At 49.6% G+C, this 24,327-nt stretch overlaps 11 protein-coding genes across 11 annotated transcripts; 6 read left to right on the plus strand and 5 right to left on the minus strand.

Moving 5' to 3' along the window:
* Positions 1-233: 233 nt before the first annotated feature.
* On the plus strand, positions 234-696 carry V8C40DRAFT_251808 (uncharacterized protein). The gene is made up of 2 exons (XM_083217253.1): positions 234-597; positions 673-696. Exon 1 carries the CDS (start codon positions 267-269, stop codon positions 444-446), a length of 180 nt encoding a protein of 59 aa, XP_083070467.1. The 5' UTR covers positions 234-266; the 3' UTR covers positions 447-597; positions 673-696.
* A 728-nt stretch (positions 697-1,424) lies between these two features.
* Positions 1,425-2,246, minus strand: V8C40DRAFT_251809 (acyl-CoA N-acyltransferase). Its single transcript, XM_083217254.1, has one exon. The coding sequence runs from the start codon at positions 2,080-2,082 to the stop codon at positions 1,477-1,479; it is 606 nt and encodes a 201-aa protein (XP_083070468.1). The 5' UTR covers positions 2,083-2,246; the 3' UTR covers positions 1,425-1,476.
* Positions 2,247-2,387: 141 nt separating this feature from the next.
* Positions 2,388-4,548, minus strand: V8C40DRAFT_65261 (WD40 repeat domain-containing protein). The gene is made up of 2 exons (XM_083223235.1): positions 4,265-4,548; positions 2,388-4,202 (listed from the first exon to the last, which is right to left on the minus strand). The coding sequence occupies exon 2, from the start codon at positions 4,189-4,191 to the stop codon at positions 2,410-2,412; it is 1,782 nt and encodes a 593-aa protein (XP_083070469.1). The 5' UTR covers positions 4,192-4,202; positions 4,265-4,548; the 3' UTR covers positions 2,388-2,409.
* A 1,300-nt stretch (positions 4,549-5,848) lies between these two features.
* On the plus strand, positions 5,849-7,990 carry V8C40DRAFT_65268 (amidase signature domain-containing protein). Its single transcript, XM_083223236.1, has 2 exons — positions 5,849-6,043; positions 6,108-7,990. Exon 2 carries the CDS (start codon positions 6,152-6,154, stop codon positions 7,805-7,807), a length of 1,656 nt encoding a protein of 551 aa, XP_083070470.1. The 5' UTR covers positions 5,849-6,043; positions 6,108-6,151; the 3' UTR covers positions 7,808-7,990.
* V8C40DRAFT_65270 (SDR family NAD(P)-dependent oxidoreductase) lies at positions 7,861-9,104 on the minus strand. The gene is made up of 3 exons (XM_083223237.1): positions 8,447-9,104; positions 8,159-8,381; positions 7,861-8,087 (listed from the first exon to the last, which is right to left on the minus strand). The coding sequence occupies exons 1-3, from the start codon at positions 8,945-8,947 to the stop codon at positions 7,915-7,917; spliced, it is 897 nt and encodes a 298-aa protein (XP_083070471.1). The 5' UTR covers positions 8,948-9,104; the 3' UTR covers positions 7,861-7,914.
* A 596-nt stretch (positions 9,105-9,700) lies between these two features.
* On the plus strand, positions 9,701-11,687 carry V8C40DRAFT_251816 (Zn(II)2Cys6 transcription factor domain-containing protein). The gene is made up of 2 exons (XM_083217255.1): positions 9,701-9,939; positions 10,023-11,687. Exon 2 carries the CDS (start codon positions 10,025-10,027, stop codon positions 11,315-11,317), a length of 1,293 nt encoding a protein of 430 aa, XP_083070472.1. The 5' UTR covers positions 9,701-9,939; positions 10,023-10,024; the 3' UTR covers positions 11,318-11,687.
* V8C40DRAFT_276383 (uncharacterized protein) lies at positions 11,431-12,587 on the minus strand (the record flags this gene model as incomplete). The annotated part of the gene is made up of 4 exons (XM_083220831.1): positions 11,431-11,567; positions 11,628-11,796; positions 11,845-12,453; positions 12,510-12,587. 4 exons carry the CDS (start codon positions 12,585-12,587, stop codon positions 11,431-11,433), a joined length of 993 nt encoding a protein of 330 aa, XP_083070473.1.
* A 577-nt stretch (positions 12,588-13,164) lies between these two features.
* On the minus strand, positions 13,165-16,459 carry V8C40DRAFT_65273 (nucleoside phosphorylase domain-containing protein). Its single transcript, XM_083223238.1, has 6 exons — positions 15,278-16,459; positions 15,034-15,221; positions 14,846-14,980; positions 14,681-14,793; positions 13,613-14,583; positions 13,165-13,441 (listed from the first exon to the last, which is right to left on the minus strand). Exons 1-5 carry the CDS (start codon positions 16,332-16,334, stop codon positions 13,860-13,862), a joined length of 2,217 nt encoding a protein of 738 aa, XP_083070474.1. The 5' UTR covers positions 16,335-16,459; the 3' UTR covers positions 13,165-13,441; positions 13,613-13,859.
* A 3,340-nt stretch (positions 16,460-19,799) lies between these two features.
* On the plus strand, positions 19,800-20,163 carry V8C40DRAFT_281171 (uncharacterized protein; the record flags this gene model as incomplete). Its single annotated transcript, XM_083221544.1, has 2 exons — positions 19,800-19,972; positions 20,032-20,163. Exons 1-2 carry the CDS (start codon positions 19,844-19,846, stop codon positions 20,161-20,163), a joined length of 261 nt encoding a protein of 86 aa, XP_083070475.1. The 5' UTR covers positions 19,800-19,843.
* A 364-nt stretch (positions 20,164-20,527) lies between these two features.
* On the plus strand, positions 20,528-21,290 carry V8C40DRAFT_281173 (uncharacterized protein; the record flags this gene model as incomplete). Its single annotated transcript, XM_083221545.1, has 2 exons — positions 20,528-20,921; positions 20,979-21,290. Exons 1-2 carry the CDS (start codon positions 20,727-20,729, stop codon positions 21,288-21,290), a joined length of 507 nt encoding a protein of 168 aa, XP_083070476.1. The 5' UTR covers positions 20,528-20,726.
* Positions 21,291-23,343: 2,053 nt separating this feature from the next.
* V8C40DRAFT_281175 (uncharacterized protein) lies at positions 23,344-23,829 on the plus strand (the record flags this gene model as incomplete). The annotated part of the gene is made up of 1 exon (XM_083221546.1): positions 23,344-23,829. The coding sequence occupies one exon, from the start codon at positions 23,344-23,346 to the stop codon at positions 23,827-23,829; it is 486 nt and encodes a 161-aa protein (XP_083070477.1).
* Between the last annotated feature and the right edge of the window lie 498 nt (positions 23,830-24,327).

Raw genomic sequence — 24,327 nt, forward strand, 5'->3', positions numbered from 1 at the left:
GGACAAAAACTGTGAGAGATACAGAAGAGAGGGAATAGAATAGAATAGAAGAGAGAAGAAGATGCGGAAGGGCCTTGGCGGTCAACCATAGGCAGGCTGTTTGTTTACGAGTACGAGCAGCCTCCATTGGACCCACGCACCTCGCCTCGATGCTGCCAATCAGAGCACAGAGCTTCCGAGAGTGGCTTGAGGGAGGCAGCTCTTTCTTCATAAACTAGGTACTTATTACGTATTCTCAATGATTTAGTAGAGAAGGTGAAAGTCGTATGGCATTACGCGGCCTTCGCTTGATGGATCAGGCGGCAACAGTTGCTCGGAGAGAAGGGGAAGGCAGGCTCACACCTGGTGATCTCTATTTAAAGAGGCCACATCTCTCCCTTTTACGAGACAACATCTCTCAACCACACGCCGAAGCTCTCCCCTGCGTTCACTTTCATTACGCGTAGGGGTTTGACACCCGAGCCCTCCCGAAGGATATGGCAATACAGCCAGGCAGTATCGATAACCACGCAGCTCATACAGACAATCACGAACTGCCTGGCTGCCCCGTCTGGAAAGGAGGGTGAGGGTGTTGACCCCTCGGCTTATGTTGACAGGGTAAGCAACCTCCCGTCCCGGAAGTCTTTCACAGGGACAATCTCCTATTACACGAGCTGTTTACGAAAAATTCAGAGGCTACTTCAAGGCTACCAAGCCCAATATTGTGAACCCTCATGCTGTTAGCGTGAACGGCAACAAGAGCCGAACCGTCTCAAGGGATATGGCAATTCAGCCCAGCAGTATTGAGAATCACGCAGCTCGTACAGACAACCACGAGGCACCTCAGCCACCTCAGTCCACGATAGACCCCTCAGCTTATGTTGACGCAATTGCCACTTGTCAGCCTCAAGTCGAGCTCGAAACTCCAGTGCAGCAAGCACCCACAGCGTTACCCGCCAGCCCGGACGGCCATCTGACAGCTGTTTCTGTATCCTCTGATGCGAACTGCCTGAACTACAATCCTGCCTCGTACGGAGGTGAGTTTGCTTTGACATTGCTGATCTCGGAGACTTACCAACTGACAATTTTCAGGATCTCGGAGAATCTCTTACACTAGCATCTCTACTTTCACGACTCACATCTCACGCCTCTTTCACACTGGCACCTCTACTTACACATCTTTCGCCTCTCTTGCACTGGCATCTCTACTTTCACACCTCACATCTTTCGTCTATACGAGACAAACACGTCTGTGGCCAACAGCATGGGACAAGTCGACGTTTCATCTTGTATCCCAGCAGGAGTTGTTCTTCTTTTTTGTTGGAAGGGGCGAGGGGGGGAGAAGAGGCGTTGTTGTGACGGCAATGGACACGGGACGGGCATCGTGATGGTGGGCTGTGCCGGGAGAGGGAGGGGAGGGAAGAGAGGGTTCGAAGACAGATATAGAGGTTTCATCAGGTGAATACACAACTTGTCACAACTGTCAATTCTCTGCCATTAAACGCGCGCATCCCTGACCATCGCACACTGAACATACGTCCCGTCCAAAAACGTATCCCTCTGCACAACTCTAAACCCATACCTCTCGTAAATAGGTTGACCAGCCGGAGAAGCATCGAGAAAACACTCCACCTTGTCCTCGTCAGCCTTGTTCACGCCGTACTTGAGCATCAAGCTCGCCGCTCCCTTGCCCTGATATTGCGGCTTGACTGCCACTAATTCGAGATACCAGTGCGGTCTCTTGCCCATGGCCTCGTGATGCATCTCGCCGAGCCTGCCAAAGAAAAAGACGGAAAACTGCTGGTCGCCTTCGCTCGGCCATTGCTCAGCCGGCGGGAGAGCCTCTGGAGAAGCCCCCGGGACAATCCATTTCGAAAAGCCGACAAACGTTTCAGGTGTAGAAGAGTCGTCCCACACAGAGAGAAAATGGTTGTTCTCGTCGCGAATCTCTGCTGATAGCGACGTTGTCCAGAAGTCGCGTGCTGATTGCGTTCCTCTTGGGGCGAAGCGCTGGTGGATCGGGTCTTGTGAGAAAGCCTCAAAGTACGTCTCCACCATCAGCGGCACTTCTTCAGGTTTACTGGGCACGAGTCTCAGTGGCATTTTTGCGGCGATCTGAGTTCAGGGACTGGTTGGTAGATCTTGGATGAGGGGGGCTCTTTTGCTCAAGATTCGCGGCTCTAAATTATGTAGTTTGACAACCGGGCAGCTAAGGACAGAATTGGATAGTCTGGTTCAATAGCATCAATTTTCCCCATACCTTGTTGTTTCTACGGGCGCATCATTCCTATTTTGGTTTCACTGTGGGATCTTTGCAACCAGTTCTTAACCTACCGTGCGATGCTGAATATAATTATTATGAAATCAGAGGAGAAGGAATTCATTACACAGCCTCAATTGTATAATCCACTGAAGTCCATACATGCCTACCTACACGTTCCAAACCCTGACCGTCCTGTCTTCTCCCCCCGTGACTATCCGCGAAGATGTTTGACACCAAGCTACGGCAATGACTTGGTCATCGTGATTGATCGTCGACAAACACTTGCCCGAGCCAGCATGCCATATCTTTGCTGGTTTATCCGACGATGCGGAAACAACTTGTGTTTGATCCGGAGACCAGTCGACGCAAAAAACCCAGTCAGTATGTCCCTCGAGGCTCAACAGACAGTGACTTAATTTCGAGTCCCAGATCCGGACATTCTTATCGTGCCCTGCCGAGGCGATGCGCGTTCCATCGGGTGACCAACGCGCCCAGCGAGGATCGCTCTTGTCGCCTTGAGGCCTTGCTTTAGCCTCGAATGTGGACGGATCCCAGATCTTGAGGGTGTCATTGGCTGAGAGGATCTGTTTGGAATCGTTTGACCAGGCCACCGAGGTGACTGCGCCGGGCTCTTGATGATCGAGTGTGAAAATCGACCCGAGACACTGAGCTGTTTGCGTATCCCAAATCCTGACGGTGTTGTCATACGACCCGGACGCAAGCATCTTTCCCCCGCGATCCCAGGCCACCGTCATGACTGCTTCGGTGTGGCCTTGTAGAATGTGTAGACATTGGTTCGTCTCTGCGTCCCAGATTCTCACCGTCTTGTCGTATGACGCCGACGCGACCCGTTTGTTGCCAGGTTTCCAGTCGGGTGCGCAGGCAACGCCCCAGATAAAGTCGGTATGGCCTCTAAGTGTTGTCACGCACTCGCCCGTCGATGCGTCCCAGATTTTGACGGTGTTGTCATACGACCCGGATGCAATCTCTTTTCCGTCTGACGACCAAGAGACTGAGTTGACCCCAGACCCATGGCCCTTGAGCGTGAGTGCAAGGACTGGTTCGCCGGTATTGACATCCCATATCCTGACCTCTTTGTCGGCAGACGCCGAAGCGACATGCGTCGTTGATTTGCACCATGCCACTGAGTTGACGGCATCGGTATGGCCCTTGAGTGTTGATACACACGCTTTCGTCTCTATATTCCAGATCTTCATGGTGCTATCGAACGATGCTGATGCGAGACGACTCCCATTGCGCGACCAGGACACTGATGTGACCTCGTTTTCATGGCCCGTGAATGTTGCGGTGGCCTCGCCTGTTTCTGGATTCCATATCTTTGCTGAGGCATCCATCGACCCCGAAGCTAGCTGAGTTCCATCGGGGGACCAAGCTACTGCCATGACTGATTTGAAATGTCCTTTAAGCGTGCGAATGCAATCTTGCAAAACTGTATCCCAGATCTTGACTGTAGTATCAGCTGATGCTGAAGCAAGTCCTCCTTCTGCTGACCAGGCCACTGACCGGACCTCGGCGGTATGGCCCTCGAGTGTCATGAGAAGCTTGCCATTCGCTGCATTCCAGACTTTGATGGTGCGATCGAACGACGCCGACGCGAGCCTCGCTCCATCGGGGGACCAGACAACGGATGTCACTGCATCGGTATGACCCTCGAGGGTAAGCAGACACTCTTGCGAGTCTGGGTTCCAAACCTTGACGGTATGGTCCGATGATGCAGATGCGAGTCGAGATTTATCTGGCGACCAGGCCACGGACATTACGCTTTGCGCATGGCCGCTGAGTGTCGATAAACACTTTGCTGCCTGTGTATCCCAGAGTTTGATGGTGTTGTCGTCAGACCCTGACGCGACACGCGTGTTATCCAAAGACCAGGCCACGGCGAGAACTGAGTCGGTATGGCCATTGAGAGTCTCGATGGATGTATCCATTTTTGTCTTCTCTAGTATTACGGTCAGCTTTCCTTGTTCTTGTGATGGCAATCATTGGGCTTCTTCTCCTCACATGTTAATGTCTAGTAAATGGTAGAGAGTTTGATGAGGAAATTGAAGTATTCGAGGTTTCTGTGGCCCATATCCATGGAAATTGATGCGTATTAATACTTTTTCAGAGGTTGTAAGCAGCTGTAATAATTTCACACGCTGGCTAAGAGAGGGAGCTGCCATGTTTTCGATGTGTGATTTTCTTTTCATGAAAAGAATCCTATTCGTCTCGTTCAGCTGCACTACTAGCTTGCATCTCGAGAAGAAGATGAGAGCTGGGAAGTGCAACTCCAATGCTCAATCCCAATCCATTCGCTACGGTTTCATCGGACTCTCCAATAAGAAGAGAGTTCGTGCGGAGGTTGGTCAGGCAGATGTCGTCGCCAGAGCAATTTGGAAGGGCAGGATGATGCGCTTTGGGGAATTTGGAAGCTTCATTAGGATTAGACAACCAGCTTGTGCGTAGCTAAGGGCCTGCAGAAAGGGTCGTTCAGCTGCGCCGCATTGATGGCGGCTTTGCCTATTCAGCACTTCAGCTGCGTTGCATTGATGACGGCTTTGCTGATTTAGCACCTTGGGTGCGTTAGTTACCAAACAGATGAGTACGGATTGGTTACGATGAGTTTCCTCTTACCTGGGACAACATAACTCGACTCCAATGAGATGACAAAGTTCTGCCGCTTTCAAACCAATGGAGATGCAACTCAACTCACCTCATCGATGAGCCTTGTTTCGCGCAAACCCCTGACAAAGGCCGAGTCTTTGAGCTATCAGCCAGTTATTTTCCATAGGCCAATTCAGATCAACAACCAATCACGCATCAATCTTCTAGCACCGGTTCCCTTGAACTCAGTTGCAAGTCATGTCTGCATTGCTTGGAAGTCCAAGATCGTGGTAAATGAAAAGCCTGCCGCTTCCCATGTATTTCCAAGCATTGAGCAGGAACAGGGACAGGGACAGCAACAACCGTAGATGGAATCAACAAGACGGCCAGTCTGATGGATTAGTTACAGTAGTAATTGCAATAAAATAAACTTGGAGAGAACCAACAAAATAGTTGAGCAACGAGCAAAAGTCTCGTGTGAAGGAGAGAACCTGGAAGATCAAATGTCCGGGAGCAACTCGGAACAGCAGCCAAGCAAAGAACAGAAAGACAAAGACAGAGAAAGAGCGACTCGAGAGATTTTGCACGTGCACAGTCGCTAGAAATATGCGCTTACAGCAGTGATCACCAATCAGTGGAGCAAGGTGTCCATATTTCAGAGTTTGTGTGCTCCACTTTCCTGTCCCCCGCTTGACGGTGCATGTACTCTTGTACCTCAAGTACTCCCGTACCGAAGGAGCACAACATTCCAACGGTGAAAGTTACGCAACCACCAAAAATAGATGAAATAGAATCCATAGATTCATCTGCTTGCCTTTCTCCCTTTTCACGCAGCCAGCGCTTCCGGCAGTACTTCATTTTATACGGTGTTGGCATAGTGTCGATAGGTACCTTTGGGTGCCGGATAGCAGGCTTGGGGTGCTGGATAGAAAATGGATCCCATTTTAAAGCTTTCATGAGCAGCGTCACAGCTTACAATCGTAACAATCAATTAGCTGCTAAGCTGGCAGTTAGCTACCGTAAAAAACATCCGCCATAACAAGTCACAATCAGGCTGATCTGTCAATACGATTTTTCTTTGTTTGCACTTGCAAGGCGGCCAATTCGACAAAATAATTTCGGCCTAGAAAATCGTCACTAGACTAATACTCACTAGAAACCTCCAATCCTTCGCGCGCAAAGGATGGGCTACTGCACGTGAGATTGATCCTCCTCGCTTTGAAAGCAACACGCCGTGATTTGACTAATAATCCTCCTGAAGCTTTCGCCCTTTCATCCTTCCTCTTACCTCCTCCAGCTCCAACCATGTCTCAGCCAACTTGGCAGAACATCACCGCTCGCAAACGGGCTGAGCGAGACGCCAAAATCCCCTCTGAATGGCGTCTCACCGAGTCTCTTCCCGCTGGAACTAGACCCATAGACTTTCTTCCTCGATGTGGGATCCTTACCGAGCACGATCTGGCCATTACAAACCCCGCTCGCGATGCCACTGACTTGCTCGCCCAATTGTCTACCAGAAAAGTGACGGCTGAAGATGTTGTCCGATCATTCTGCAAGCGTGCCGCCGTTGCGCAACAGCTGACCAACTGCTTGACGGAAATCATGTTTTCCGAAGCCATTGAAAGAGCCAAGTGGCTGGACTCCGAGTTTAAGAAGAACGGCAATAAGCCCGTCGGCCCTCTCCACGGCCTCCCCATCAGCGTTAAGGATCAATTCTACATCAAGGGATACGATAGCTGTATCGGAATCACGGGCCTATGCTTCAAACCAGCCAAATCGACAAGCCACGCAGTGCAGATGCTGCTCAAGGCGGGCTGTGTCATAATCGCCAAGACCACCGTTCCCCAGACTGTCCTCACCGCTGACACGGATTCAATTGTGTTTGGCCGCACGGTAAATCCGTACAATGCCGAGTTTGGAGCAGGCGGCTCTTCGGGAGGCGAAGGCGCGCTGATTGCCATGGGCGGCTCTGCTCTAGGACTGGGAACAGACGCAGCAGGAAGTGTACGGATGCCAGCGGCGATGTGCGGAGTTGTTGGCTACAAGCCAAGCGCATACAGAATTCCCGTCGATGGCCAGAGAATCCTCGGCAAGGGCATCATGGGCACAACGTCTCTGGGGCCTCCAGGAGTCAGCGGGCTTCTGGCGAGGTCGGTCAGAGACGCACGACTTACCGCAAGGGTCATGGCAGAGGCACAGCCGTGGAACGACAGTCCGTTTATTTACCCTCACCATTGGATGCAGATTCCTTCTCCCAACAAGCCTCGAATCGGCGTGTGGCTCACGACCGACGTGGTGCATCTTCATCCGCCCGTTGCACGTGGTCTTCGTCTTGCCCACGATAGACTGAAAAGAGCTGGCTACGAAGTTGTTGAGCTGGCCCCCCCGCCTTTCGAAAAGGCGAGTGAAATACACTTCAGGATGGGCGAGTTCATGGACGTGTCCCATATGCGCAAACTACTCGAGTCCGAACCAAAAACCAAGATTGTCGAAGCGATGGACAACATGACTCCCAAAGGAACACAACCAGAGCTGACCGTCGAGTATCTACACGAACTAAATTTCCAGATAGCTCGCATAGCTATGCAGATGAAGAGGTATTGGCGGCACGACGGCAAGCCGCTCGACGGTATTCTGTTTGTTAACGCGCCACATACTGCTGTCCCGTTTGACAAATATCTCTGGGTTGCCTTTACCGGTATTATCAACGTTGTCGACTGGACAAGTATCGCGATACCACTCAACGAGAAGGCGGACAAGAATATAGACGTTGCGATGCCACTTGAAGATTGTTACAACGACCTAGATCTGTCCATTCAGAAGCTATATGACCCTGAGAAGTTTCATGGTTTGCCATTATCTGTTCAATTAATTGGCCAAAGGTTTGAAGACGAGAAGCTGTTAGCGCTAGCGGATGAAATTACCCCGGTTATAACGCAGAGGAGACAGTCCAAGTTATAAGTAACAAATGCATACATAGTATATACATAGCTAGATAGATGCTGCAGTAATGAAGCAATATAACGCTGTTCGCAACAAGCCCAGTTGCTCTTGTATGAGTCTCCCATCTATGAAAGACCAACAACTCCAACCTGGAGGTAAGTTGGCTTCTCCTCAATCCTCTTCCGCCATTCTTCACTCTGTAGCTCATTCACGTCCCACGCCGCCCAAGTAAATCGCCCGTGCAGAAATTTAGCCTCATCAGAAGCCGCCCAGACAGCGTAGTTACCCGGAAGAGTTTCTGCAAATCTAGTCAGCATCTCTGTAAAATCTAACGTGAATGGGAAGGAAATCTTGAAGAAACTGCCTTACCATCATCCCAAGCCATAGCCTCCTCCGGAACGCCACTTTTCTTTACACCGTCCGTGTAGATTCCACCGGGGTGGAAGCTCAGGATTTGCATGTCGTCGGGTGAAATCGTCTGGGCATACATTTGCACCAGCAGAGTTCCTGCATTCTTGGACGCGCAGTAGGCAGGAAAGGCTTTGACAAATTCAAACTCGTGAATGGCCATGGTAGAGAGGTTGACGAGGTACTGCCAATGGTCACGTTAGTACACATTCACAAGAGTGTTTCTAGCTGGAAGTAAAGCCAACGTACCAATTTTCGACCGGCTCGCTTCTTCTGATGGTAGAATCGGTCGATGAGGTCCATGTTGGCTCCAACGTTGGTCACCCAGCTAGGCCACGCTTCGTCGAATTCCAGATCAATCATTTTAGACTGCCTGTATGTGACGAAAGCAGCATTCAGAATCAAGACATCTATAACAATCCCATCGGCATCGAGCTGTGCCCAGGCTTTTTCCGTTGCCGGGCGATCAGAAACATCGAGGACCTGGCCGATGAATTTGGTCTTTGGATGCTTCTTGGAGAGAGTTTCGACAGCTTCGTTCAGAGCACCTTGGCGCCGACCAGTGAGAATAACGGTAGCAGCTTGAGCTTCACCGAAGGCATGGCAGATGGCAAGGCCGATTCCTGCAGAGCCTCCGGTAACGTAGATGACACGACCTTGTTGGGAGAGTTCTGGACGGGTGGCCAGAATGCCTGGATACGCGGTAGAGTGAATGGTCTTTGCGGGTGAAGGGTTCTGGAGGAGAGCCATGGCTGTGGCTAGATTTGGTATTCTCTTGCAAAAGGTTGGATTAAATACTGGAATGTGTCAGTTGGTGCTGATAGAAGATGATTGTGGGATGAATCGAGGGAACTTATCATCATAACGAGCAGAAGTGATGATATTTATACATCAACTTCGTCCATCAAAGCAAGATATATCGGATCGGAATACCAGCTGCGGACCAATCTCAATGGAATCTATTTCCTAAACAGGGCAAGAGAGATCTAACTTTGAAGCCCACCGTATGCCCATTTTAGACATTGGTCTTCCCTGTCACGCTGCAATACGCTGCAATACGCTCTTCTACAAAGTGTCATCCATGGTATTGCGATTCTGCGGAGTATCGCCCATCGGAGTTTGCTCCATCGGAATAGTCGTTGCGAATAGTAGTAGTTGGTTATGATTTGATATCCTGGCCATGTTGACCGGGGGTTGATGCGTTGTGGCAGGCTGTGGCGGATCTTTTGCGGGAGTTTTGAATCGCGTTATGCCACCTTGAAACTCGAACAGCGGTTCTACAGATCGGGCGAACCAACCTCATAGCAGGAAAAATAACGTTGAATTAAGAAAGTTTACAAGCAATAGCATAAGAATGAAAATTTTAAATCCATGTGTCAGAGACAGCCGATGGTAGGCCTCATGATTGTGAGAAGCAGGCGATTTACCACATCCGCGCATCCTCAGCTGACAAACTAAACCAGTGCTGTAGCATTCAAGCGAACAGCATCAAAACCTTGACAAAACATAATCTCTAAAATCCGATATCGCTAAGGCGGCAAGATCTCAGTCCTAAACCAATCATCCCAGCGCCAAATCTTTACTTTACGCGGACGATCGCTGGTCTCACATTGAACGTAACGCCATGCATCATCTTTAGCCGGAGTTCCGCAAACGTTCCGCAGATTATAAACCGTCGAACCATCGGATCCCCTTTCCCGACTCCATCTGAGCCTCATCAAAGTCCCGTCCCCTACGTAACGGTACGTGTACTCTGTGCAACTGGAGAATTTTCGAAATCTTCCGCACATCCATCCATTGTCACATCCTAACAAATCATCCGCAGCCATGGATTCTTTAATAAGCAAAGACTCCAGCTCTAACCCCGATCGGATTCCCGCACTGCGGCGAAGAGCCTGTATTCCTTGCACCAGTTCAAAGCGCCGCTGCGACATGACCCGCCCGTCCTGCGAGCGATGCTTGGACAAACAGCTCCCATGTCGATACTCTTCGGCTCGTCTCTATGCTCGCCGAGGCATTAAGTCAAAGCCCAGCGGAGTTACGGAGCCGGAGGCGTCACTCAACTCTCCGTTCTCCGCCTTGTTCGAGAGTGGCGATGATGAGTGTGATGAGAGTTATAACGGCGGAAACTACCATAGGAGTGATGGTGCCACCAATTCTTCGGATTCGCCCGCTTGGTTTCTCCAGGCTGAGCACTGGGTCATTCACTACCATGAGGATCGTCCAAGCCCGCCTCCCTACGTGCGCAGCTCAGCAGTGCGGCAGTACATTCTCTGTGTGAAGAAATGGCTTCAACAGTGGGTTGAGTGCGGCCATTGCCCCATGATACACAAGTCTCTGTTCGCCGACTCGAAGCTGCCGCCATGTCTTCAAGATGCATATGCCGCTCTGGCAGTGTACAGTTTCAAGAACAACAAGAACGAGGATGTCGTAATGCAACACATCGAGGACAAAGCCAATTCACTCTTGGAAGAGCATTCTGCCCATCAAGACCTCCTCATTGACCCCTTTGTCCCCTCATGTTCTCTCACAACTGTTCAACACCTCGCCAGGGTTCTCGCCTTGATCATCTACCAGTTCATTCGCCTCTTTGACGGCAATATCCGTCATCGAGCGCAGGCTGAAAAATATATTCCCTTGTTAAAATCATGGACGTGTCAGCTGTGGAGCTCAGTCAACATCGACGTTACCGTACAAAACACCTTTGGCAGCGATTATCTCATCAGTCAAGAAAACGCCGATGCAACCGTCAAGCTGTGGCGGACCTGGCTCCTGATGGAGAGTGTGCGCCGCGCCTGGAAAGTGAGCGCCTACATGAGGTGCATATACTATGTCTTTCGCGATGGAACTGCACCATGTGAGGGCACCATTGATTTCACAGCTCGGCGGGGGCTATGGGATGCCACTTCTGCCCCGGTTTGGAGGCGCTTGCTCGAGCAAAAGGATCCTTTGTTTGCTGTGCCGTTTGAATCTTCTTGGCTGCTCGACGCCACGACTCCAAAGGATATCGATGTCTTTGGGTTGGCCACTATGAGCATCTCCGTGGATTCAGACAAGCTGGATTCGTGGATTGCGAATTCTTCTGACATGCATTTGGAAGGTTTATTAATGGCTACGTGATTGGAGATTTTGCTTTAATTGAGGTATACGAAGCAGCTAATAACTAATTATAGATATAGAAGGGGAAATGGAAACAAGAAAAGGGAAACAAGATTAGCAAATGGCAATACAAACTAATGCATGAATGGTTCAACCTGTTCCAGGCACCAGTCATACCAAACCTTTCCCATGCCAGTTCCTCCTTCTTTTGTACTTTTCGATCCCTTCTCGATATCTTCCCGAATCTTGGCAAGTCTTCCCCACGGTATCGCTGTTGTTGGAGCACTATTAGCTTATGCAACTTCAAAAATTCAACGTGGCGGGTTCTTACCATAACTTCCCGACTTCTCTATCGTCACTTCTGGAGAGAGGCCACAGAATAGCTCAGAGTATGCACCATTGATGGCGGGAAACAAAATGACTTTCTGGTTTATTTTGTGAAGGAATCCCTGCCCGCCATATCTCTGAAGGTCAGAGCGGAGGTTTCCCGGGTTCACAGCCTGTCGCTCGTCAGTACATACTTATCCGATTTAGTCTATTCAGCTTACTAGACTAATGATTCCCTTGTCCTTATATCGCTTCGCATACTCTGCTGCCTGATAGTATACACCCGCCTTACTCACAGAGTACTTGTAATAGGTACTCTGCTCCTTTTTCGTAAATCCCATATTCTCGGGATCAAATCCCCCCTTTGGCGACCCCATTTCTGAGTACAGCGAGCTCACCCAGACAACTCGCACCGTATTGGGGGAACTTGCAGCGTAACTCGCCGCAGTTGTACCGAGCAATGGCGTCAGGAGCTCTGTGAACAGCAAATGACCAAGGTTGTTCACTCCCAGCTGTAGTTCATATCCCTGCTTTGTCTTTGATCCTTGAGGCGGATGCATCACACCTGCATTATTGAACAAGACATCGAGCTTTGTCTCCCTCGTGATGAACTCTTTAGCCGACCTTGCAACGGCGCTTAAGTCTGAGAGGTCGAGAGCAAGGAACTCGAGGCGACCAGTGGAAGTGGGAAAGGCGGCGCGAATATCTTGAATGGCTTCAGTGGCTTTGGCTTCGCTTCGAGCTGCGACGTAGACGGTTGCTTTTTTAGAGTAGAGGATTTGCGCGAGCTCTTTGCCGACGCCGGTATTGGAGCCGGTGACGATGTAGACCTGCGCTATACATCAGCAATTGTGTAGACACAAAGAATCTCGTCAAAGTTTGATACCTTGCCGGATAAATCGCCTAAATTCTGCTCTGTAAAGGCTGGCTTTGGTGGCCACATTTGAGTTATGATGCCGCCCATGATGTCTGTAGTTGTTTTGTCTAACAAATGATGCAGAGGTGGCTATTGGAGATGGATATGCGAGATGATTCTTGAATCAACAAGTCCCTATATATACTCCAAACCCTCCTTTTCTATCTCAAGGATATCTATCAATGCAAGTGGAATTCGGGAAGCTAATCGGCTTTTTTATCCGATCCTTTTTGCGGCGAATCCGTCTGCCGGTGAAGCCCCAACCACGGCATTCGGGCAGCCACGCGATTATCTCCACCAAACATGATCCTATATCTTGGTTATTGACGAGAATGGATGGTCAAGGTTTGAGGCTAGCTGACGTTTAAATGCTTCGATGTCCGATTGTAGAATAAATGGCTGACACCTATCTCCTGGACCTCGGGATTGTGGCGGCCGCTTCTGCGCTAACGAGCGGCCGCTCTTTGACAACGGCGGGTTTGCTTCATTTTGCCTCTCATCAGCTGCTTTTGACGAACCGTGACTATCTGTAACGTTGATTTGTGCGTATCTTCGCCCTTTTCCAACCCGTTCCATTATAGGGATCATTTTCGAGTTATGCCTTGCCGAATCCATGAACATCATTGAAGCCTTACTTGAAGTGTCTTGTCTGACTCCCGTTAATCTGAAACCTCGTACTTGGATCTAGATTGTCCATTTAACGATCCAACTAAGTAAGAACGACATTATGTTGTCCTGCTAAGGTGGTGTTAATAGCTATTCTGGTCACTGCCGTCACATCACATTTCTCTGCGCTCTCTTTTCCAAGGACGTGGTTGCGCGCTGTCGTCCACGGCCACGTCTTTTTGAGAACAGGGTTAGGCTCAGTGTTGGCGGGCCTACAAAATACGGCATTCCATTGACTAGTTACCTATCAGTTCACAAATCTGTAGTGTATATTGAAAAGAATGAGGCTCGGTAGTGGTGGGGCGCGCAACAGAAGAATGCTTAGAGAGAGAGGGCGGACGAAAAAGCACAATAGACAGCGAGAGACAGAGAAAGACATAAATCCAAGTTTGCTGGTAGAAGCTTACCGATAATGCCTTTTTAGGCTCCAAGATGACTGCTCTGGCACCTCTTCGTTCAGTAAAATACCGGACTCCTACGTATGCGAGGGGAAATATTCATTGGGATAGAGGACTCGATCATCTTCTTCTAGATCTTCACCAACAAAGTGACCAAACATGGAGATGAAATCAATAAAATTCGACCTCATTGGGGGCTCCCTTTCATAGTCTCAAGGAGAGTTGATGATATTTTTCAAGAAGATTTTCATGCTTTTTAGATGTCAACGTCGCTCCAACCTATTGGTTGGAAGATATCCGGCTGCGTGGTTTCAGAGAAGTCAAAGCTCGCGCCTGGCATCTCGGTAAACAGGGGCTGGAATCTCTTGTCCACAGTCGTTGGGAAAAGCACAAAGTCGGCGACTTCTGAGGCATACGACGCGTCAAAGCCTTGATCGACCTCGTGCAGTGTAGTCGGTGTATATAATACTGCACCCTGGTGCGGATCAGGAGAGGACCGCCGCTGTCCTACAATGGAGATAGTGTCGTAGAGTTGATCGACTTCAGCCGTCTGCTTGCCCTTCGATCCAGAAACCGAATCCGAGTCCAATAGGTGCCGTTGGAGGGAGCGAATATGAGCATGCTGCACATCAATCTTCTGAGATAGAGCGAGGCTGTCTGCCTCAGAGAGGCCATAGGCAAGAGCAAGCCTTTCTGCCAGATACTCAATATCTGATAAATCTCCCGAGTTCAGTTTCAGCGCTGTCTTCATAACTAGTTGGTCTACTGTAGACAGGCCAATCTTGAAGTCAACATCCACTAATTGAACTTGCTTATATCGGCAAATATCCTCTTCTGGATTCTGAGGCTTCGGTGGCCGGGGTCTTTGAAATCGAGCTGCCGAAACCTCTACTAGGTCCGTTTGAGCGTTGGATGAGTCGCTGCTGATACGGATATCCTGAATCTCTTCGATTCGCCTGAAATTCAACGAGCATCTACGACTTTTGTATCATGTGTGTTAGTATTCGATCAATCGTGAATATGTGGGTTCAAAAGGCCAATAAAAAGAATGTGATGCTTAAGCCACCAATACCATACCATTGAACTTCATCAGATTGGAGGCCAGGATTCATAAAGCCACAGGATGGGCATTTCGTGGAGCTATGGTTTTGCCTTCGGAATATCATTCTCATATTGAGGATTTGATTTGGCTATTAAGCTAGGTCAGCAGTTCGCAAGTAATAGAGAGCCTGAGTAGATGACCTTTATAACAGATTGCCAATCTTTGGAAAGATCAAGGCATTGTCCGTTTTGCTGATACTCGAGAGTCCATTCGCCCCGTTCTATCTTGTTCGTTCCTAAATCCTTAAATCTATGTCTGAGAATCTCGACAAAAAGCTAAAATAGAGATGAGTATATTACAGGAGTAGATTCCTAGAGAGACAAAATACCTCTTTTGAGTCAATGGTTTCTAGGTAAAAGGGTAAATAGCAACCCCTAGAATCGATCACAAGGACTGGACTGAGTGGCAATTGCTGGCAGAGTTGTTGTTGGAACAAGATGGGTATTGATTGTTGTAGCTGAGGTATTGTCCATTGTGAACTTGATACCTGCCATGGGGCGAGAGCTGTTTCAAGTTCTATACATCCCTAGTCAGTGGAGGTTGCCAAGTGCACACAAAGGAGTTCGTTTTACCGGCTGAATATGAGTCACTTGACTTCAAGCGTGGCTCTACCACAGGCTCCGGTACAGCTTCGATCAATAGTTCTTTTACATATGCCGCCGCAGTTGCTGCTGCGTACTCTTGCCATTGCTTATTCTTATGGGAATCTGAGTAGTCACAGATTCCTCGGATTACCAGGCATGGCAAAGTATCAACTATGCCAGCTGCTTCCATTTCAAAGCATATGACATTTAGCTCCTGGGCGATTTCATCTCGAGAGATGGCATCTTTCATCACTTGGTTGCCAGAGGCAACATTGCCGTAGTGAATGACTGGGTGATTATCCATTCGAAGAGGACGGTATATCAACATGGAAGTATCACAACTATCGCAAGTGGCCAGTCCTAGGCTGTGAGAGTAGGTAGCGCGAAAGAGCCTGTCCTGTGACGACCATGGATAAGTATATCTGGTCATTTTCGGATGCTTCATGATCATTTCTTGGAGGAAACTTGGTACTCTGCTCGGCCTTGACTCGTGAATTGCCCTCAGTTTCGATACAGCAGCCAAGAGACTGGAAGGAGGGCTTTTCGGTGTTCCGGTTCGACAGACTCGAGAGCCTTGGATCATTTTACCAAGGTCGTGCTGGATCACATTGTAGCCAACGACGATATCACCAAGGCGCATATCGACACTGCCAGGCACTCCACCGCCGATTCCTACCATCAATCCGTTGCGAATAGATGGAAAGGTGCGAATCAAGTTGTTGGCCACGACTGCTGCAGAGTTTGTGCCATAGTGGTCTGCCGGGAGACATGCCACTACAATATTGTGCCGACCAATATTCCCCAATATGTAAGAGTTGGAGTCCTTGGCATTTGACGGCAAGCTTGGATGAACTCCGTCGAGCATTGCATTGGCAGCGGCCATTTCAATGGGGAGGGCGCAAATCCAGGCGATTGTGTAGCTCTCATTTTGTAATTTGACGGGGCTTTCTTCGATCCTTGGTCGTTTGAAAGCTTGCGCCAATGAAACGCCATCATTATCGTTGGGCCGAGTTCTCTTGCGCGATCTAGAGCTATTGCTGTCCATTTTTCTGATGAATATTCGGATCTTAGAAGGCGGTCGGTAGCAATTCTAAGGATTGGGAAGAAGACTCCGAGGCGATAAAGAAAAGTACAAGGAAATAGGCATACCGATTGTGTGTCAGGCAAGGCTGAGCCAGCAACGTTGACAGCTGCATCATTTGCACAGCCACATCCAAGTTCGGCGCTGATATTGATTTAGGCGCCAGGGTATCTGTTGCATGGGTGTTGGAGCACGCGTTTTTTCCTCGTAGGATTTGCGAAGCGAATTGCTGAACGGCTTTAATATCCCAGATGTGGCGAACCAGCATCTATAGGTCGGTAAGTAGGTAGTATAGGCACCTAGTAGGTATATAGTAGATGCGGCTCCCATGTTAGAAGTCCCCAGGCTCTAGGTGTATATTGACACCCAGTCGAATGGTTTATCATCAAGGCGACACCATCCACCTAGCAGTAGTGAATGGGTCGCTGGGGTCCTAATATTGGTAAATCGTAAGTCACCTGTTCACAACTAGCTACTACCAGGTAAGTATCCAATATATCCAAGCTAAACACATACGGTGTATTTAGTTGACTTACTGTTCACTGTACCGAGCGCGAACACTCTCTTCAATGCGTGCACATTCACTTGACAAATTACAATGGCTCGTGTAAACGCTGTAACGATCGGTTGGTGGGGGGCTGTGTGCATGTATCATACATACCCTACAGCCTTGCTGTTGCGGCCATCGAAATGGCAACTCGAGACGCCAAGACATGGAACAAATATTACTGCAAATCACATTAGTAGTGAAAAAGGGTATTTGGGGTTTAGTGGTGTAGCTTTTCATGCTTTCCCGGCTTCGAGGCATATTACGCCTGTGCCAAATGGAGATCGTGAGACTTCGGGCACAAAAATATGAAATCAAAGACATAGCGCTTTTAATGTAATACATCAACCAAAAAAAAAATTAAAAAAAAAAAAAAAATGCAACATCTCGTTTCCCCCAGTATGATTATTACCGAGAATTAAAAAAAGGCAAATGCAAACATACTGGTGGCTCGTTTCTGCATTTCACCATGTATCACTTGTCCATACAACGACCGTTGATGCTATCCGCCAACTGTAGCAAGACGAACAGTGACAAATCAAGCACACCCAGAGGCAGGGCTGCGAATACGGTGATACCATGGCCACAGAACTTCTCAAGTTGCTTTTATGCGGATGGAAGTAATCTACTATTGGCAGTAAATCATTTCAAAATGTCGATATGCGCTCCAGATCAAACACCTATACCATCTCTTCCCACACACCACCAGAACTGCTGCTCTCTACCACTCTACTCATCTACTGAGAGCATACCATCGAGTATCATTGATATCACAACACCACTGTACAAGACAAGACCAATCTAGTCATGATACTTCAACTTCAATCCACTCCTACAACCTTCCCTAACATAAGGAATCGCACGCCAAGGATCCGTAGTAGATACACACTCAGCAAAATCAATCCACTTTCCCTCCAAAAGAAATTATTCCACCGCTCCTTACCCTCAAAAACTTGCTCAGTTGTATCAATACGCGAAGAGCCGGCGAATGGGCGAGCAATAAATAAGAATACGAGGAGGAGGCTGCACGGATGCCTGGGGCAACCTCCCCGTTTGCCAGTGAATGACGAGTTCGTCTGATGTCAAGGTGCACTTTCCAAACGTTTGACTCTCCAGAAGGTAGGTCAGTTGGCGAAGGGGACGCGCGGCCTGTTTCCCTCCCCCCTTCTCTCCCTCGAGCATATACTCTGACTTTCTCATCTTCTCTGGAACTTTCTCCTCTCATCATCATCAACTTCTCTCTTCGAGTAGTTTTCTCTGGCCCCTCGTGAGTTTCTCATCTTCTCTGAAGCCCTTCTTTTCTCTTCTAACACCTTTCTCTCTTCAAGCAGTCTCTGGCCTCTGGCGAGGTTGTCGTCTCCTCTGGATCTCTTCTTCCCCCGTCGTCTTCTCTCACTCCAAGCAGTCTTCTCTAGCTTTTAACAAACTTCGTGTCTTCTCTAGACCTTTTCTTTTTGTTCTCGTCATGTTCTTCTCTCCTCTTCCTCTCTCCTCTTCTCTCTCTTCAAGTGGCTTCTCTCTTCAAACAGTTTTCCCCCTTCAAGCATCTTTCTCTGGCCTCTGGCGAGCTAGGAAAACCAACAGAAGCCTTGAACTCACCGCAGCCCATGGAAGCTGCCGGATGATGTTGGGTGGCGGAGACGGTATGTCTTTCTTTTCCCTTCCCTCCTCTTCTCTATCAGTACTGGTGTCCATACTAACCATTGAGCGAGGAAATCTGCTGCCCATCACAAACTGCGGTCAAGGTTTGACAGACACTGTCTGTTGAAGCCTCATACTCTCACTTTGAGAGCTCAACTCCTGGTATTTCTCGGTCAGTTGGCCTCCCATGCTGTTGAGTTGCTTGTGTTGATCTGGCCATCTGACGATTTGAAATAGATGCCATACTCCATTTCAAGTTGCTTCACATGCATGCTTCAATGCTCGCCTTGGTGAGTCACTCCATGGAGGCTTCGACTATGAAAATGTCGGTGACAGTTGTGAACACAGGACCATGTCTACCGAGGCACAGACCAGTCAACATCGTTGACATTTCGTCGCCTTTGCTCATCGGATTGACCTCACTCTTTGGAGCTTGTCTTATTTTCATCTTCCCCAAACCTTCTCCCTTAACACCTGACTATACACCCAACGCTTGCCAGGGTCGAGATCTTCTGAGTTGTGGCATCATTTGCCAGTTGTCCAGGTGAGGAATCATCCAACGCGAGTTACGCAAGCGTCTGTTGAGGTACTAAGCTCGCAAGACATCATCACACTTCTTCGTTATTGCTAACAAATGTTCCTCACCTAACAGTCGGCCGACAAGTTGCACGGAGACAGGATATCTTTCCATGTTTCACCTTCCCATACTGTCGGCGGAATCTATTGCGGGTCGGCCCTGGCACGAGGATGGAAGCTGCGGAAGCAGAGATTTTGATTTCAGAATGCGGTGAAATCCGACCCGATTCAGCAGACTGCGAACAAGGGTAAGAAGACGCTGCCCCGCCAGAGACAGGATTCTCATGCCATGACTGATATAGGCCACGCGAGACGGATGGCCTAACAAGCCAAACATTTCTCATTTGTAGGCTGTTTGGCAGGGCATGAGGGGATCAATGACGCACTGAGTGCGACAGGAGGCATATTCCTACCGAGGCTGCCTTGCTGTCAAAATCCTCTACGCGCGGCCTGACAAACTGGCTGAAGCCCAACAAGAGATGACCTCCCAAATCTCAAACTTTGCCGTCCTCTTGTCCTCCATGGAAGCCGACATGGAAGAGCTGTACGAAACGAACAACACGAAATCACATACTAACGCAGATCCAAGGTTACCGATGCCGTCAACGATGACAACAGCATCATTGCCCTATCTAAGGCTACCATAGACGCTCTATAGTGCTTTTGCGGTGATACCGTCCTCGTACGAGGCAAAAAGAGAAAGGAGACAATGCTCATCGTCCTTACCGACGAGGAACTTAGTGAGGGAAGTGCTAGAATCAACCGAGTTGTCCGTCACAAGCCCCGAGTAAAGCACGGCGATATAATTACCATTTCTCCTTGCCCCGATATCAAATATGTAAGTACCTGCAATATCGACTACCTTAATAGAACAGCACATCTAACTATTACAATTAGGCTAAGCGAATTGCTGTGTTCCTTATTAACGACAATGTCGAGGGCCTTACTGGCTTCCTTTTCGACGTTTTCCTTGCCCTATACTTCCGCGAAGCCTACCGACCAGAAACCTTGTCATATCACGGGCACTAGGAGATTGATCACGCACCGAGTGTGGCAGGAAGTGTATTGACGCTGAGACTCCTTGCTGTCGAGATCCTGGAGCGCTCTGCCAGACACATCAAAACTCTCTTCGCGCGGCGATGTAAGCAACGAGACCATGAGGAGAGACTGGCGAAGCGCCCCAAAATCACGCTGGTCTTTGTGCCTGTTCAGGCTACTTTCAGCCCTTTGTGTTGCCGCCGCCGATAGTGCACCCAGTACTATTGCCTCCTCCAAAACTCCTGCAGCCAGACCCCCCCTCATCTTCATCTCCGCCATTACTGTCATCGTCATCCTCGCTATCATCCTCCTCCTCCTCCTCGTCTTCTTCCTCTTTATCATCTTCTTTAACTGAGCACCGGCATGCCAACGACGTCCCGTAAAATCCGACCATCGTCGTCGCGGAGATATGGCACCTTACCACTATCCCCGTCAATAACATCAACAGAAACCCCTCCCTCATATTTGTCCCCCAAATCCATATCAACCGAATCCCGAACGAAGCCGGCAACAAGAAGCCCAGTACCCCATGGTCATCCCCCTTATACGACCGTATGCACCCCTCGGCGACGGCCTTGTCACCCTCTGCGGCCCCGACCACTTCCCTGACGGGCCAGTCCCGAAGCCCGCTCACCTGGTCTTCCCGGCCAGACTATCACCAACCACCCAATTTCATCGTCGGCCCCATTAACGGCATATGCAACTTTGTGCACGGCTCCCCGGACGCCACCGCCTCTATCGCCCTCGTCGTACGCAGAGAGCCCACAGTAGGCGTCGTCTACAACCCCGTCACTGACGAGCTCTAGTCTGTCACCAAGGGCCACAACGCATATCACACCACACATGTCAGCACCACCATCACCATCGACGACATCTCCAATAATAATCATACAGATAGCTTTTCCCCAGGTCTTCCCTTCAAGACCTCTCCTACGACCAGATCTCCCTACGGTCCAGAGACAAATGACAACCAGCCAATGGTCATCGATAATACCAAGGGCTGTTCATCTAAAGCCGCTTTACAACCAACGGTGAAGAAGCAGTGGCCGAGAGCCAAAAACCCCATCAAGAGCCCCTCGACACAACCAGAACATCTTTGGGCAGGCATGGGCGATTGATGACGCACCAAGGTGGCAGGAGGTATAGTGATGCCGAGGCTACCTTGCTGCCGAGATCCCCTACGGGCCTCCGGACGCGGATAGGAACTATGCTCTGGGAATCTCCCGCGGATGTGGACAGGCACGGGGAGTTTGATGACGCATCGAGGTGGCAGGAGGTATAATGATGCCGAGGCCCCTTGCTGTTGAGACCCTCCTGTCCCGGAAACATCCAAGGAGATACCCATCGTATCGTCGGATCATTTGCCTGCTGACGAGCTTTATGAGTTCACTCCCAAGAAAGCTGCTGTACCAACACAAGCCGCTACCAAAGGGTTTGGGCGGGCACGGGGAGATTGATGACGCACCGAGGTGGCAGGAGGTATATTGATGCCGAGGCCCCTTGCTGTCGAGATTCCTCCTTGATGCTCGCCTAAACCCTTTCGAAGAATCTTTGGCTCCCTTTTCGAGCCCGACTTCACAGAAGAACCAGCTTCCAGATACGATACCTTTGGTGTCTACAGAACAAGACGACCAATCGCGTACTCCGATGAAAAAAGTCGACTTTTCTGAAACTGCATCAACAGTTCTCGCAGCCCCTCTTTCGAAGGAGCTAATGAACCCAAGGACATCTGGAATTTTGACGATAGCCCATCAGATAGCAGCCCTGTTCCACGGGTTTGGGCGGGCATGGGGTGATTGATGACGCACCGAGGTGGCAGGAGGTATATTGATGCCGAGGCCCCTTGCTGTCGAGATCCCCCTGATGTTCGTCCAATCCCTTTGGCATCTACAGAGCAAGACGACCAATCCTTCATCCCAATGAAGGCAGTCGACTTTTCCGAAACTGCATCCACCATTCATCGCAGCTCCTCTTTGGTAGGAGCCAATGAATCCAAAGATATCTGGAATTTTGACGATAGCCCGACAGATAGCAGCCCTATTCCAGAAACATCCAAGTTTTGACGACAGCCCTACAGATAGCAGCCCTATTCCGGAAACATCCAAGGAGATGCCAACCGTATCGTCAGATCATTCGCCCCATGACGAGCTTCACGACTTCACTCCTAAGAAACCTACTGCACTAATGCAAGCCGCTGCCAAACCCAACAGCAGCTAGCTAGTCGTTAACAATAATATCAAAAGCTCATCGCCCAAAACTACTATGAAAGGGAAGAAGCAACGACCAAACCCGTCATAATGCAGCCTCACGATGGCCTCTTGCTTGACTAGTTCCACGAGTGGTACAATAACGAACACGATCCTACGCGACTGCGCCCCCTGCAAATCTTTAGCAACGGCCTCCACTATCGAGCCGCAGATGGGAAGCAGCCCGAATTCCTCGCCGCCTACGATGTTATGGACATAGCATCTCGAGACCGAGACTTACTTAATATTGCGTGTAAACTGCTCCCCGAGAGAAGCCGCAACTATTGGCTAGGTCGATGTAAAGCGGTATTTCTACGACTTGGTCATGTTGAGAAGTCTCCGCTCTTCATGCCAGTTGAGAAGTTGACATATGACGAGGCAGAAGGTCTCGTGCCGTGCTGCTCCGAGGTGTTGTTGCTCCCGACCAGTGGAATTCAGATGTGCGCCAGTAGGCTACATGGCCATATTCTAGAAGTTCTTACAGCAACGCGCCCTGAGCACCGACCCGACAAGCACGCGCTACTCTGCCAGTGCGGACTCTAGCATTGCGGATGTGGCTATGATACAAAGTACTCGCATGTTTGTGCAGACAATATTGCCATCACTGCCAGTCAATTGCCTTTGAGTCTGCAGCGGGAAGTGGCAGCTCGACAAACCCTTGCCTTTGAGGAGATGATGGTGTTGCATCCAAGTTGGTGATCCGGTCCCAGACCCTGCAAAGTTGTCGACATTGTCTGAGACTCCCATCTTGTTGTTGATGGCAGCGCTATTTCCCCCGACCGAGAGCTTAAAAAAACCCCCATTCTTTTCGATCCTCTTATTCAAGAGATACTGAACGACCCCACGTCCGAGGCCCCTTACATCCTAGATGAACACTCTTTGGTTGCTTGGGAGAGCGAGGCGAGGAGATCGATGACGCACCGAGATGGCAGGAGGTATAATGATGTCGAGGCCCCTTATTGTCGAGATCCCCTACACCACAAACCCAACTTTCCCTGAAGAAAAAAGGAACATCTTCTTTGTTGAAGGTCCTGGAACTGATAAGATCTTCCAAAGCATATCACAGCTAGAGACTAAAGCTGATTCATTTCTGGCCAGCGTTGCCTTTACCGATGAAGAGAAGCGCTTCTCCGCTCCATACACCCTCTCCAGCCCAGACACTAGAGTTGCATCTCTAGCAGAGGAGATTATCAAAAGAACTCCAGGCTCTCGCGAATATGAAGACTTGATGAAGAAACTGTTTGAGGCTCTCTCTCGGCTTCCTGCTGCCTATCGCAGACGGATCCTCACTCTTCTTGCCAAATCGAACATTGCATCAACCATACCACAGCGTATTACGAACGCGGTGACAGATCATTACCCTTTGGCCGCTTGGGAGAGGACGAAGACGGGGAGGTTGATGACACACTGAGGTGGCAGGAGGTGTGATGACGCCGAGGCCCCTCCGCCCAACAAGCAAGCCAGAACAGCCCCAGAGCCCACGAGCATGACCACCAGCAAGCAAAAGCAACAACAACAGCGTCGGTTTCAGGGAGTAGCATAACAAGCAACATCACCGGTACCAGCAGCAATTTACCGTACCCAAACAGCACTGTCAAACGGACATGGCCTCGCGGTTGCCCACGAACAGGTGACGAAAATACTATCGAGGAAGTGTTGCAAATGGACCAGCTGGAGCTCCCCGTGCTGCCGTCTTCCCAGTGAGACGAAGAGTGGATGATTTTCAAGCTCGAAATCAGGAGGACCAAGATACTGCTACCAGCATTCGCCAAGACCCTATGATGCCAAGTGTTAGAGCGTTGAAACTCTCTCTGGAGACTGCCGAGCCAACTTGATGACCACTCAAAGCACCGACTGTGGCAGCAACGATGGCCAGGGCTGAGACATCATCAACGTTAGCGTCCACAAT

This window comes from Trichoderma camerunense (assembly GCF_050948025.1).
Source record: "Trichoderma camerunense strain CBS 138272 chromosome Unknown V8C40scaffold_15, whole genome shotgun sequence".
Classification (NCBI taxonomy): domain Eukaryota; kingdom Fungi; phylum Ascomycota; class Sordariomycetes; order Hypocreales; family Hypocreaceae; genus Trichoderma; species Trichoderma camerunense.